The sequence below is a fragment of the Nilaparvata lugens genome, chromosome 3 (genome assembly GCF_014356525.2).
Source record: "Nilaparvata lugens isolate BPH chromosome 3, ASM1435652v1, whole genome shotgun sequence".
Classification (NCBI taxonomy): domain Eukaryota; kingdom Metazoa; phylum Arthropoda; class Insecta; order Hemiptera; family Delphacidae; genus Nilaparvata; species Nilaparvata lugens.
In genome coordinates, this window is record NC_052506.1 from 4,889,964 (window position 1) to 4,903,945 (window position 13,982).

Here is a 13,982-nt window from a genome sequence, read left to right on the forward strand (position 1 = left end):
GAGGGAAATTTTGCATTCCTCGGGAATTAATCTCAATTTACTGTGATAGATAGAACATTTCTGTATGAATGTTATTATTATTTCTTCTTTCGTAATAAATTGTTTATGCTTTTGTACTCCAGAGCGAAGCTCGGTCCCCGATATTCATAGTTATTCATAATCATAATCAAGATTAGATTTTGTTCTTAATTGATTCCATTCTTTTTGTTCATTTAGAAGTAGGTTTATAATTATATATTATCAATAATTCTTATATTCATTACAGATGGAAATTAATTAGTATTGCATTTCTTCAATGATATGATAATAATTATTAAACGAAATTCTAAAGTTAAGTGATTTAAACCACCCCAAGACTTCTGCTACTGAAAATAGTGACCACTGGATAAACAGCTAGAAGAAAATACTTTTTGGACTGGAGGAATAATTTTGAACAGTACGGTAGGTAGCTTCATCGAATTCCTTCTAGCTGTTCACCCTGTTGTCAATATCTGCAGAAGCAAAGTCTTCGGTGTGGTTTATAGCACTTACCTTTGGATTTTCTTTTAATAATAATTATGGCATATTTATTGTAAATTTTCAGTTTCAGTATAGGTACCGTATCTCAGTTATTTAAAATTATATCAATCAAATAGCTGAAATAGAATAGAAATTTAATGATTGCAAAGATTGAACCACTTTGAAAGATTAAAAATTTAGGCCCGCCGCAAAGTAGACCCGCTAATCCACGAAAGCATCCACGCCGTTTTGTAAACCAGTGCTAGGCTTCTCTAGACATCTGTGTTAAGGTGCGTACAGATTTACGCGCCGCGAACATGAGCAATTCACTTTTAATCAGCTGATGCCAAGCTTTTTATATATTTATCTTACCGTTTCTGTAAAAATACAGATATAGTCAGCTGATTAAAAGTGAATTGCTCATGTTCGCGGCGCGTATATCTGTACTCACCTTAATACATGCAATGAATAATCCACTTGTCAGCTGATTGATTATGAGTAATTCTATAGCAATGGTTTACAAAACATCCCACGGTGTGGGTTGCTTTTCGTGGATTAGCGTGGGTCTACTTTGCGACGGACCTAAACCACTGTTTCAAAGATGAAATAGCAAAAATAGATTGAATATCACATTGCAAAAAGCCACCACTTAGCAACTAAAAGCTTCAGTTTGCAAAACGACTAAAAGTTTCAGTTTATAGATTGCAACAAAGATGCTAATCTGAAACCTACATTCGCAAGATGAAAACAACAAATTAAATGCTGCAAAACACTGCAAAAAAACTATGAAAGATGCTTTCCTACCGACACTAAAATTTTGTGCTAAATCTCCGTCCGCTAAATCATTTTCAAGAGTAACAGAAAGATCGCAGAACAGAGACAATGTAAATATTTCGGGGATTTTGTTTGGAAAATGACCGGACATCATTTGAACTGTGTTATAGAGTTCTTTGAGAGTTTCTATTGTTAGATTCTATTCAAACTGTCATAGCTAGTTGGAGGAAACCATTGACGGTTTTTATTAGGAATTCTGAAAGTTTGAAGTGAATCTCACAATATGCTTGGAGTGTCAGGATTGGTTAATAATAACATCAATGTATCCCATTCAACCAATCCTGACAGATTTTAGGTGAATCTGACTGTATATAGTTGGAATACATTCCATCTTGATAGTAAACTTTGAGTTTGTCCTATTTCTTCTTCTTCTTCTTCTTCTTCTTCTTCTTCTTCTTCTTCTTCTTCTTCTCTTCTCTTTCTTCTTCTTCTTCTTCTTCTTCTTCTTCTTCTTCTTTCTGCTTCTTCTTCTTCTTCTTCTTCTCTTCTTCTTCTTCTTCTTCTTCTTCTTCTTCTTTTCTTGTCTTCTTCTTCTTCTTCTTCTTCTTCTTCTTCTTCTTCTTCTTTCTTCTTCTTCTTCTTCTCTTCTTCTTCTCTTCTCTTCTTCTTCTTCTTCTTCTCTTCTTCTTCTTCTTCTCTTCCTTCTTCTTCTTCTTCTTCTCTTCTTTTCTTCTTTCGTCTTGCTTCTTCTCTTCTCCTTCTTGTTCTTCTTTCTTCTTCTCTCTTCATCTCTTTGTTTCTCTTCTTCTTCGTTCTTCGACTTCTTTCTTCTTCTTCCCTGTCTTTCTTCTGCTCTCTTTCTTTTCTTTCTTCTTCTCTTCTTGCTTTCTTTTCTTCTCTGTTTTCTTTCTTGTTCTTCTTCTTTCTTCTCGTCTCTCTTCTTCTCCTTTCTTTCTCTGTCGTTCTTCTTCTTCTTCTTCTTCTTCTTCTCTTCTTTCATTTCTGTCTTCTTCTTCTTTTCTCTTTTATTCTTCTCTTTCTTCTTCTTCTCCTGTTTTTTTCTTCTTCTTCTTTCTTCTTCCTTCTTCTTCTTCTTCTCTTCTCCTGCTACTGCCTGTCTTCTTCTTCTTCTTCTCTCCTGTTTTTTTCTTCTTCTTCCTTCTTTTTTTCTTTCTTCTTCTTCTTCTTCTTTAGAAACATGTTGACTAGAGTTACATCGTTAAATGCTTTGTTTGCGAATTTATATTTTTTTTTTACTTTGCTTGCCCTATTACCATAGGTGAGGAAAGTATTGCTTGCCGAAAAAAATTAAGGTACCCCAATTTCTAAATTTCTATACGTTTCAAGGTCCCCTGAGTCCAAAAAAGTGGTTTAAGACCATCTTAAGTGGTCTTTTCTGGTTAGACTGGATTGATTGTGAAAGACCACTAAAGATGATGCCTTATTAGTACATTGAAACTTGAGTTTGGCTCAAATAAATTATGTGGAACTGACAATAACGTTTTTATTAGACCTTGAATGGAGATACGGTACCTACTTGAAACGGTTAACGGTTAAATAGAAACGTTATTGTCACTTCCACATAATTTGTTTGAGCCAAACTTAAGTTTCAATGCACTAATAAGGCATCATCTTGTTTAATGCGTATTAGGTAAAAGTATATAACTTACAAGAAATATTCGGAAAGAGCTAGGAAAAATGCAATTTCTTTGACTACGGTATTTAAACAATGAAGTTTAAAGATCAGAAGGTCAATTTTAGTGTTAAAAACAAAAGGAAATGACAGAAGAAAAAAATTGTCATAGTCAATCAAGTTGAGAATCAATTTACTAATAGCCTAGATTGTAGATCAAATAGTCTATTTATTCTTTATTCATTCATACAATAAGTACATCATCAAAATGACAGGGAGAGAAAAAAAAGATAACCTTGTGCTATTTCTCCCCAATATATAGGGTTAAACATAGTCCGAAATAGGTTATAGCTGCTTTACAACCAAGTTTATAACTTAATCTTGATAGATTCTATTGGATTGAACATAACTTCTCTTACACATGATGACATATGTTTGTCAAGTTCCGTCAATCTAATGAATCTATAACGATTAAGTTATTAACATTTGGTTAATAACTTGGCGTAACACCCAGCTTTTTACATCACAAAATTGCAGTCCTTAAATATGTTCACAAAGTAGATATCCAAATTTAGATGCTTCAAAACCAAAATAGAACAGATATTTAGATTATTGTCCACTTGAATAGAGAGGTTCACATAATAAATATATAACTAATTTATTATATTAAGATCAAGATCAATCTTTTATGATAAATAATGTGGGAATTGTGTATGTGAATAATAAATGTGGGAATTTTGATAATTATATCTAATTGTCATCCATTAAATTTAATAAGTGTCCTAGAAACTGGACCCTACAAAATCTATCTCTACCAACTGCCTAGCTGTCAGTATTGACTGAATGGGAATCTTTGGTATTTTTCATGAGGTTTGCTGACAATTTCAAGTGATATTCACTTTAGCGATTCAATTCCAGACTCCTCAAATCAACCCACACAATCACCCAAGCTATAACAATTTTATTCCCTCATAAAATTTGCCATTGAACCAATCACATTTGTCAGATGTGAATGAACTTTGTAGCAGAGATATAAAAGCTGTAAAACATTTCGGTTGGCAATTTTGCGATAGTGTTTCCCTGGAGAACGATTCAATACAGTAATGCTGAAGATACATTGAAATTTAGGAAAGGATCAGTTTTGGGCTTCAAGCCTGTTGTTCCTTTCCCAATCATTCATAGTTGAGAAGGATATTGTATTTGAGACGTTACTATTTTTACTTTCCTTGCCCTATTACCATAGGTAAGGAAAGTATTGCTTTCCGAAAAAATTAAGGTACCCCAATTTCCAAATTTCTATACGTTCAAGGTCCCCTGAATCCAAAAAAGTGGTTTTTGGGTATTGGGTGTGTGTGTGTGTGTGTGTGTGGGGTGTGTGGGTGTGTGTGTGTGTGTGTGGTGTGTGTGTGTGGTGTGTGGTGTATGAGTGTATGTGCGTCTGTGTAAACGATATCTCATTTCCCAATTAACGGAACGACTTGAAATTTGGAACTTAAGGTCCTTACACTATAGGAAGATACCTAAGTCAATTTGTGTTTAGAGGTAATTTGAGCACAACATCTGCCATATCTGATTTGTGGAGTTGTAATGAACGGAATTGAGGACAAGAAAGCAATGTTGCCAGAATGTACGATTATTCATGTGCTTTTGATACGCGGTCTCGCATGAATACTATTAACAAAACTTTCTGCCTACAATATGATCATAAAGTATTGAAGTTTTTCAAAACATATCTAGAGGGGAGGTTCCAGTCAGTTTTACCATTGTGGTCTGAGTTCTGATTTCTTATCTTAGTAGAACGAGGGGTCCCTCAGGGATCTATACTGACCAATACGTTCTTAATTTATATTAATGCCTTACCTAATTACTTGGAAGGCAATGAAGAAGAATATTTTTATATGCAGATGACCTGGCAGTATTATTAGCGATGGGAATCAGACAGATGCAAAGTCCAATTTGGAACAATGTATCTTTTGATTGACAGTTGGAGTAAGGAAAATAAGTTACATATTAATGATAAAAAAAACCTACTATAAGTTTCAGTCTAGCCAACAGCCCAAACATTGAATCTACCCCAGTTCCTCGGAGTTTTTTTGCAATCTAATCTTAAATGGAATACCCATATGGAAATATATATAATAGAGTATTAAGAGGGCTTTTTATGTTGAGAGGTTGGCTGGAAGTGTGACAATAGAGGTCTTGAAAACATTTACTACTTTGCGATTATCCACAGTCACCTAGCCTATGTATAATTTTGTGTGGAAATAGTCCTTTGGCTGGTAAACTTTTCCTGCTACAGAAGAGAGCCATTAGAATATTAACAATGAAGAGCCACGTAGTCATTGTAGACCTTTGTTTTTGATAATAAAATTCTGACTCTTCCTTCTATGTATGTCCTGGAGTGTCTGGGTTATGTCAAAAAACAACCTGGATAAATTTAGCCTCAACTCTGATAGGCATACATACAATACAAGAGGGGCGAGTATATATAGGTGTCGAATTGTGCTCTTCCAGAGCATCATTGAGAAGTTTCAGGGCCCAATCTCTCAGATTTTATAATGCCCTTCCGTCATTGGTAAGAGACCTAGATGCCACCCAATATAAAGATAGAGTTAGGAAAGGCCTAATAAGAAGTGGACTTTACAAGGTCCCCTGAATTTTATAAAATTTTCACAGTCTATGTAAATCTTTTACCATTGTGTATGTTTAGGCTGTGTATACTTAGTTTGTAATCTTGTTTAAATAAGTAAATTTTAGATGTAATGTGTTTTAGAGGCTGTGTAGACTTTTGTATTGTTAATTATTTTGTATTATTTTGTATACTTTGACGATGACCAATGTTTTTTTGTAAACCAATGGTAATAAATTATTATTATTATTATTATTATATATTATATTATTATTATTATTCTTAGTATTATTATAAGGATCCGACACGAACAATTTCGATCAAATGCAATACAGATTGCGGCTCAAATGGCGAAAATGTTGTCAAAAACAGGGCTTTTCGCGATTTTCTCAAAAACGGCTCCAACGATTTTGATTAAATTTATACCTAAAATAGTCATTGATAAGATCTATCAACTTCCACAAGTCTCATATCTGTAAAAATTTCAGGAATTCCGCTCCATCTATGCAAAGTTTGATTTAGATTCCCAATTATCAGGCTTCAGATACAATTTAAACAAAAAATTTCGAGTGGGAAAGATAGAGCATGAGAATCTCTACAATTAATTTTATATTATCCTTGAAATGCAAAATTTCTAAAAACCTTGTATATACGTAAATACGTATAACATAAATATAAACATATAAACATAAATAAAGAGAAATGCATAACCGTCGACTCGAATCTTAGACCTCACTTCGGTCGGTCAATTAGGGAATTGATCATTAACATAATATCAGATCTGATTTACCAGGATAGCTTGAATCGCAGACTACCTAGGTACTTTATAAGGCACGGCGGAAAAGGAAGAGTGATAACAATGCCTTCCTATCATTTTCACTGGCTTTACACGTGGATCTCAGTACAGACAAAGAGAAAAAATGTCATATAAGATAGTTTATCTTTCTTCTATGGTACAGACTAAACAATCATACATGTTTAGGTGCGTACAGACTGTCGCTCTGCTCCGCAACCGAACGTCACTCCAGCAGAGCGATTGATGATCGACCGGCGAGCAACAGTGGTTCGACCGGGGAACGCGAGAAGATTCTAACATCTTCCGTAACGTTCATGATGGGTGCGTGGGCGGTGCGACTGTGGTTCGATGGTGGGTACGAGGGCGGTACGAGGGAGGAGCGTGCTCGGTGCGGGTGGAAGCGAATGTGTACGCAGCTTATTACGTCATATAGACGACATAAAACAAAAACCATGTCTGAATTCTTTGACAAAATCAATTCGTTAACAAGCGTCACTTGATTGAAAGACTCAGAGAGTTTAACTGTCAGTATTGATTGAATGGGACACATTGATATTATTTATGGGGAATTACTGACAGATTGAAGTGATCAGTGAAATGAATGAAAGTCGAGTGCATCAATAAATTCATTGCTGTCAATTGAATTCACCAACACAGAACTACAATGATAATACATATATACACAGGCTGTACAATACATACCCAACGATAATATAGCAATATTACATATTCCAGTTTTGTGATTAGCATTCATACTTCATAGCCAATCAATTCTCATCCAATTTGGTTCGCGTTGTCAATGTCAATATGATAAAATAAGCGTGAAGCTTGTTGTTAGATGGAGCGTTGCTTTTCATACTTATTTATGGGTAGACTATTAATATCTGAGAGTTACAAAACAGTAAATTTTCGAAAGAACTGTGTGTAATTGATTGAAATCAGAAAAGATCGATTGACTTTTCCAGATGTGTCAGAAAATTGAATAATTATGATCTTTGAATATAGCTCTTTTCCTTTGTGTCATATTATTTATCCTATACTATTGAACGAGCAATTCTGTTATTACTTTCCTTGCCCTATTACATAGGTAAGGAAAGTATTGCTTTCCGAAAAAATTTAAGGTACCCAGTATTTCTATATTTCTTACGTTTCAAGGTCCCCTGAGACCAAAAAAGTGGTTTTTGGGTATTGGTCTGTATGTGTGTAGTGTGATTTCTCTCGAAAACGGCTCCAACGATTTCGATAAAATTTATACCTAAAGTCATTGATAAGCTCTATCAACTGCCACAAGTCCCATATCTGTAAAAATTCAGGAGATTTCGCCCCATCTATGCAAAGTTTGATTTTAGATCCCCAATTATCAGTCTTCAGATATAATTTAAACAGAAAATTTCAAGTGGAAAGGATTGAGCATGAAAATCTCTACATTAATGTTCAGTAACATTTTCACCTAAAGATGGAAATAAGCTCAAAATTCGAGAAAATGTTATTATCCAATTGCAAACTGTTGATTCTATTAAATCATTCACTATGATGAGATAGCAGACCTCGTGTGTCTCCAGCGTTATAGTCCTGTCACCAGCTGGCTCAGATCTTAGAATAGTAGACTAAGATGCGCGTATACACTAGCATCAGATGATCAATATTTTCATAACGGCAAGGAAAGTTGTGTGAGTGCGCCACACCAGATTTTATGTTTTTATGTTTGGATGTTTAGATGTTTATATGTTTGTATTTCACCGGATATCGAAACGGCTCTAACGATTCTCACGAAATTCATAACATAGTAGGTTTATATTATTAAAGATTCGATTGCACTAGGTCTCATCCCTGGGAAAACTCGCTGAAGGACATTAAAAAGATAATTATTATTCATCTTGGAAAAACAGCTGATAATAATTATTTCGTCGTCTGTTGGTGATGGAAGTGAGTGAGCGAGTTCATGTGTGTGGGACTGTGTCAAAATTATGACTCAGCTGTTGAACTTTTGTAATCATTCAATCAGGTACTTAGTGCCCGGTTACAAAAAAGCCGGGTCATTTTCAATCCTGATTAATTTCCAGTAGATGCATATTTTTGAAATGGTCTTCTCTGATTTGGTTCATGTGAAGTTAATCAGGATTAAAATTTAACCGGCCTTTGTGCAACTGGGCCTTTGTGAGGGAATTTTTTGCATTCCTCTGGGAATCAATCTCAATTATAGTATGATTAGATAGAACATTTCTGTATGAATTTTATTATAATTTCTCTTTAGTAATACATTTTATATGCTTTTGTACTCCGGAGCGAAGCTCGGTCCCCGATATTTTGGAATAAGTGAATTATCTAGTTTACATATTAATATATAGGTAACCTCTAATAAGTCAATCGAATATTATTTCAAATAAATCACATTCTTTCAATAAAAAAATATATCCAATATGAGTGCATTGATCTTGAGGGTCATTAAATCCTATCAAACACAAATATGAGCAATATATGCCAAGTGCATTTCAATGTGCATTCATTGAAGTTTATTGAACTTGTGCGCGGTCTACTTATCGAAATCGTGTCTAAGTGATATAACTTCTTATAGAATGGTTATCAATTATAAAATATAGATAGGAACTAATAAATTTATTCCAATTTCCACTGTCATGCATGGAAATCATAAGGTCTCATCAAGGTTTCAACGAGTTTATTAAGGCCTTCTTTTCTGTTTCCAAAACTGATGTCTTTCTAAGATCAATGAACGTTCTGGTCTTGTACTTTAATCAAATTCTTGGGGAAGCTATGTTGGCGAATAGATCATTCTATGAATTCAAGCATACTGAATATGTAATTATTTGAAATAAATCATTTTTTAATACCTGTAAATCACTTCCATTTCAATGTAGATGTAATTTTAACTGTTGAAAAAAATTAATTTTCAATGAGAGCAGCAATGAAATGAAATGTTGATATTACTCAATTTTAAAATGGATAAATTTCATTTTACCTTATAGCCTCTGTTTCCTACAGATACCTTGAAAAGTGACCATTTCTGCACTGATTACAGAACGCAAAGAATCACTTTTCCGCTCTAGTGCACAAAGTATTAATTTGCGTACTCTTAATAATACTTTGCGTATTATCTTGCAGCCATCCCAATCAGCTGTTGACATTGTTGGCGTGTATTTTGAATGCGAATTTGTTCTATCTATATTTTTCTGATTTTCAAATGAATAAAAATGAGACTCATTAAATTATACATAATGAATATTATTAATATTCATTATTTGAATAATATTTTCTTCATTCATAATTGATTGGTTGAAAAATTATTTAGAAATCAAGATTACTCAAAATTATTCAAATTTTCTAATTAATTGGATTCATTTAATTTTTAATTGAATAAATTATCGATTTAATGTTTTAATTGTTATTAAGAACAAAATTATACAGACAAACATTTGATGGATTTCAGCCATCATTTTACCCATAATCAACCACTTCTCATATTCAATGGTAACTGTAGGAAAAATTCAATGTGAAATATGTGAGCAAAGTTCCTCTGCTGCACTCAGGAAACCATTCCGTTTTTTCCTACGGCTCGTGCGTAAACGTTTCTTTCGGTGCAGCAAACTGTCACTTTGCGCACTAGTTGCACAAATAACTATTACTAATTATAGTGTATTTGAAGGCTAAAGACTAGAATATTACAAATTACCTGATGGCCATCCAGAGGTCTTCAGCCATGAAATGCACTGCAGTCGGCCTAACAGTACGGTGAACTGAACTGAAAATCCTAATTTAAGAAGAATTGAGTTCATTAGTGAACAACAATAACTCATGACTTGCCGTAATGAATTTGGATTCGTTGCTCGTTTGTTGAAATGGGAAGAAGATTTTTTGAACTTATGAATTATTTAGACTGCGTCTGAGTCTTATGGCTCCTGACAACGTAGGGTTAAGTCACACAAAGCGCTTTTTCAGGTGTTTTCAGCCGACTCGGCAGGGCAGGAAACTCTCCGATTGGCTGATTATCAGCTGATTAAGGAACGACAACCCAATCCACCACTATTGTATTACAGCCGCTACATATTGTATTGTTTCTATTGAAATTGTATTTTAAATTAAATAGATTAAATAATTATCTTCATACTTTTTTCTCTCTTCTCCCATTATTCCATTTTTCGCTCTTCTTCACTCTTCATTCCTTACTTTTAAACTCTCTACCAGCCAAGGTAAATCATAGGAAATCATAGTTGGCTAGGTATCATATCAAATCAAATAGCTTTTTATTCACAAAATCATATAGAAATTTATAAAATACATATGAACTAGGTATTTTCAGATATTTTTCTTTCTTTCTTTTTTTCAGCACACCCCACCATGAAGCCTGTTTTTATACTACCTAGTAGTTCTGTGAACAGTAGACCTCGTGCAGTTATAAACCATAGTCTCCTCTAAGAATTGTTTGAACACAAACTTAAAAATGCAGAAAAAAGCACTTCGGATTTTGGGGGGAGTGGGTCCATCTTTCTCCTGTAAGACAATATTCAAGGCACTCCGACTACTTAAGTTCTAGCGATATACTTCCTTGAAGTTGTTTCGTTGTGTTCAAAACAAAAATATTTTAATGCTACCGAATTTGTCATACTTATGAAACACGAGGTGAAAATACAGGATTATTCCAGTTCCCTATCATAGAATGACTCTTCTCGAAAAGGGACCGTATTATTCAGGACTCAAGTTTTTAATTGCATTCCTGAGGATATAAGGCTGTGTAGCAGCTATAAGTTATTTGTTTCAAAGATAATTAGGACACTGGTAGAGGCTTGTCCTTATACCATTGAGGAGTGTTTTAGAGCATTCATGTGACTCCATTCTAAAAATGACATGTTGTATGCCACTTGAGCACCGCTCAGAATATGTGGCTTCACACAACAAAAATATAATAATAATAATAATACTGTCCATCAGAGTAAATTCTGTCCTGTCCTTTCGTGTCGGCACGATTTCGTTGTATAAACGACTAATGGCTGTTTGGGTTGTTGTATCGACAATGCTAATAATTTGATGTAAACAGCTATATGCTACTATCATCAAAAGCTTACCGAGTTGAAAACAGAGAAAAGTCGGGAGAAAAATTAGTATCATAATGTATCAATATTATTGCATGCTTCACCGCATGCAATTATAGTCCACACACAGCTGATTTCTTACTAGTTACATTGAGAATAAAATTGCATGCGCCATTGCATTCAATTAATAATCCACTCGATAGCTGATTATGATGAATAATTCTAATCTGATTTTTGCTTCAATATTGGCGTATGAAGGAGGCTCCTTTTCCTTTAATAGTATCCTTAAAATGCAAAATTTCCAAAAACCCTGTATATATATCCTGTAACGTTGATAATTATTTCATTTCGAGATTGTTTGCTGTCTCTGCCTTGATTTTTCATAATATGATTTAAAGAACTAGTTTTTGAAGTAGCCACTAAAACGAATCGTCACAATACGTCGACGCACAATTTAAAAAGGACCTGTCAAATTTCATGAAAATCTATTACCGCGTTTCGCCGTAAATGCGCAACATATAAACATTCAAACATTTAAACATAAAGAGAAACGCAAAACCTTTGACTTGAATCTTCGACCTCACTGCGCTCGGTCAATTACGGAATTATTTTTTTTAGAAATTTGTAATTTGATTGTGTTGTTTCGAATTTTTATTTATTTTGTGTATCTTATGTTGATTTGAATAAAATTATTGATTGATTGAATTTAATTCTAATGGATGAATCATTTGAATTGAATAGAATTTTATTTGTTGTTGACAGGTTGACTTCGAGCCGTACGCAGGCGGCGCTGACGAAATAACACATGACAGATTGACGCCCGGGGGGGCGGCAGACGGCCGATGTCCGCCCCCGGCACGTGGTGTGGCCAGTACAGCGCACGAATTGTGCTCGCGACGCACATGCACGCACGATGCCAACTGCACGCACAGTGCACGCGACAACGGCACGCACCTCGTGTGCTGCTTCAACGGATGTGTGCGTGCGTGTGTGCTACCCATGGATGCGCCTGTTGGTCAGTTTCACAATATGTAGAGAAAAGAATTCTATATTATAGAATCTTATGAGATTAAAAATAGGTTGTATAACAATAAATTTGAAAAAAATTGTTGATTTAGAATCATCAAAATTGGTACCAAGTCTAGAAATTGATTGAAAGATGATGTATCAGTGAAAGATACTGAACATATTGCAATAAATAAAATAGCATTTATCCATATTTATAAAAAAATTAAGTAAATCGGAATATTGTGAGTAGGAACAGGCAATTGCCTAGTATTTTAATGGAAGAAGAACATGATTTCACACTTCACATAAGATTGATTGATTGATTATTTATTCATTTCGTGTGCAAGGTCTGAAGAGACCCATTGCACAATAGAAGAAAGAAAATACAAAGCATGTTATACAATTAATAAAACAAGAACAAAATACAAAGCAAGATAAATATAAGTATTACATTAGATATAGTTCGACACCTGAATTAATTGAACGTTCTTACAACTTTCACTTACCGAATTGAATGTTCCACAACTTTAGGATACAAAATAATAAAAAATGCTGGAGGACAATAATTTTATTGGCAATTTTTTGTATGTTTGAGACTTCAAAAGGCCCTATAGTCCACATATTACCCAGAAATCTTCAAATTTTGTAAATCCAAGTTCTGATACATATTTTTTTTATTTCAGCATCGATTGGATTGAAAACCAACCCAGTTGCAACAATCCATTGGTAAGTTTTGCTAATTATTTACTGTCAGAAAACATATTTTTTCATACAAAATAGAGAAATAGCTTAGCCACCTCTAATACAAGGCCCTGGCCTACGATATTGCAACGTCGCAGTGTAGGCCTAGAATCTAATACATGATTGGTAAAAAAGATCAGCTGGTATTTTTTTTTAATCTTTTTCACCAATCATGTATTAGATTCTAGGCTTACACTGCGACTGCGACGTTGTAATATCTTAGGCCAGGGCCTTGTATTAGGGGTGGCTATGGCATAATAGTCAAGGTTACACCATTTATTGTTATCAGTAGAAATTTCTATTGTATTCATTCTCTACTAGTAGTTCTGTGAACAGTAGACCTCACGCAGTATTCTCATCCACAAGTACCTGATGTCAACTGTTGTAAATGTTAACAAAATCAGTTCACGTTTGAATTTGTATTCCATAATTTTTTATTCATATTTATGTTAATTTGAACAATGAATAGATATATTCTATTCCAGAATTTAATAATATATTCCCCTTCCGTAATAATCTTTCCATCTAATGAAAATTAATTTTTTTCAATCAAAAATATTATAATTTTTTCAGCATTATTTAGTTCATTTGATTATTTTCAATCACCTAATAAATTTAGTTTCTTCGAATGTGAGAATATTGATACTGATGGACTCAAAACAAAATATTAAAACCAAAGACCTTAAAGCTGCGATTAGACCAAATTTATCACAAATGTTATAACTCAATCTTATAGATTATATTAGATTGACATAACTCTTATATCATACACATGATGAACATGTGTGTTTGTCAACTTGCGTTCATCTAATAGAATCTTAAGGATTAAGTTATTACATTTTGTTAATAACTTTGGTG

At 33.9% G+C, this 13,982-nt stretch overlaps 1 protein-coding gene across 5 annotated transcripts in view; it reads left to right on the forward strand.

Annotated features, from left to right (window-relative positions):
• LOC111055814 overlaps positions 1–13,982 on the forward strand; it is a 185,737-nt gene that overhangs the window by 92,632 nt on the left and 79,123 nt on the right. The window contains exon 3 of one of the 5 annotated variants that reach the window (XM_039422662.1): positions 12,138–12,390. The exons of the other annotated variants lie outside the window; for them this stretch is intronic. Within the exon in view, the coding sequence (XP_039278596.1) occupies positions 12,138–12,390 (253 nt within the window). The remainder of the gene's footprint in view (positions 1–12,137; positions 12,391–13,982) is intronic. 5 annotated transcript variants of the gene reach the window in all.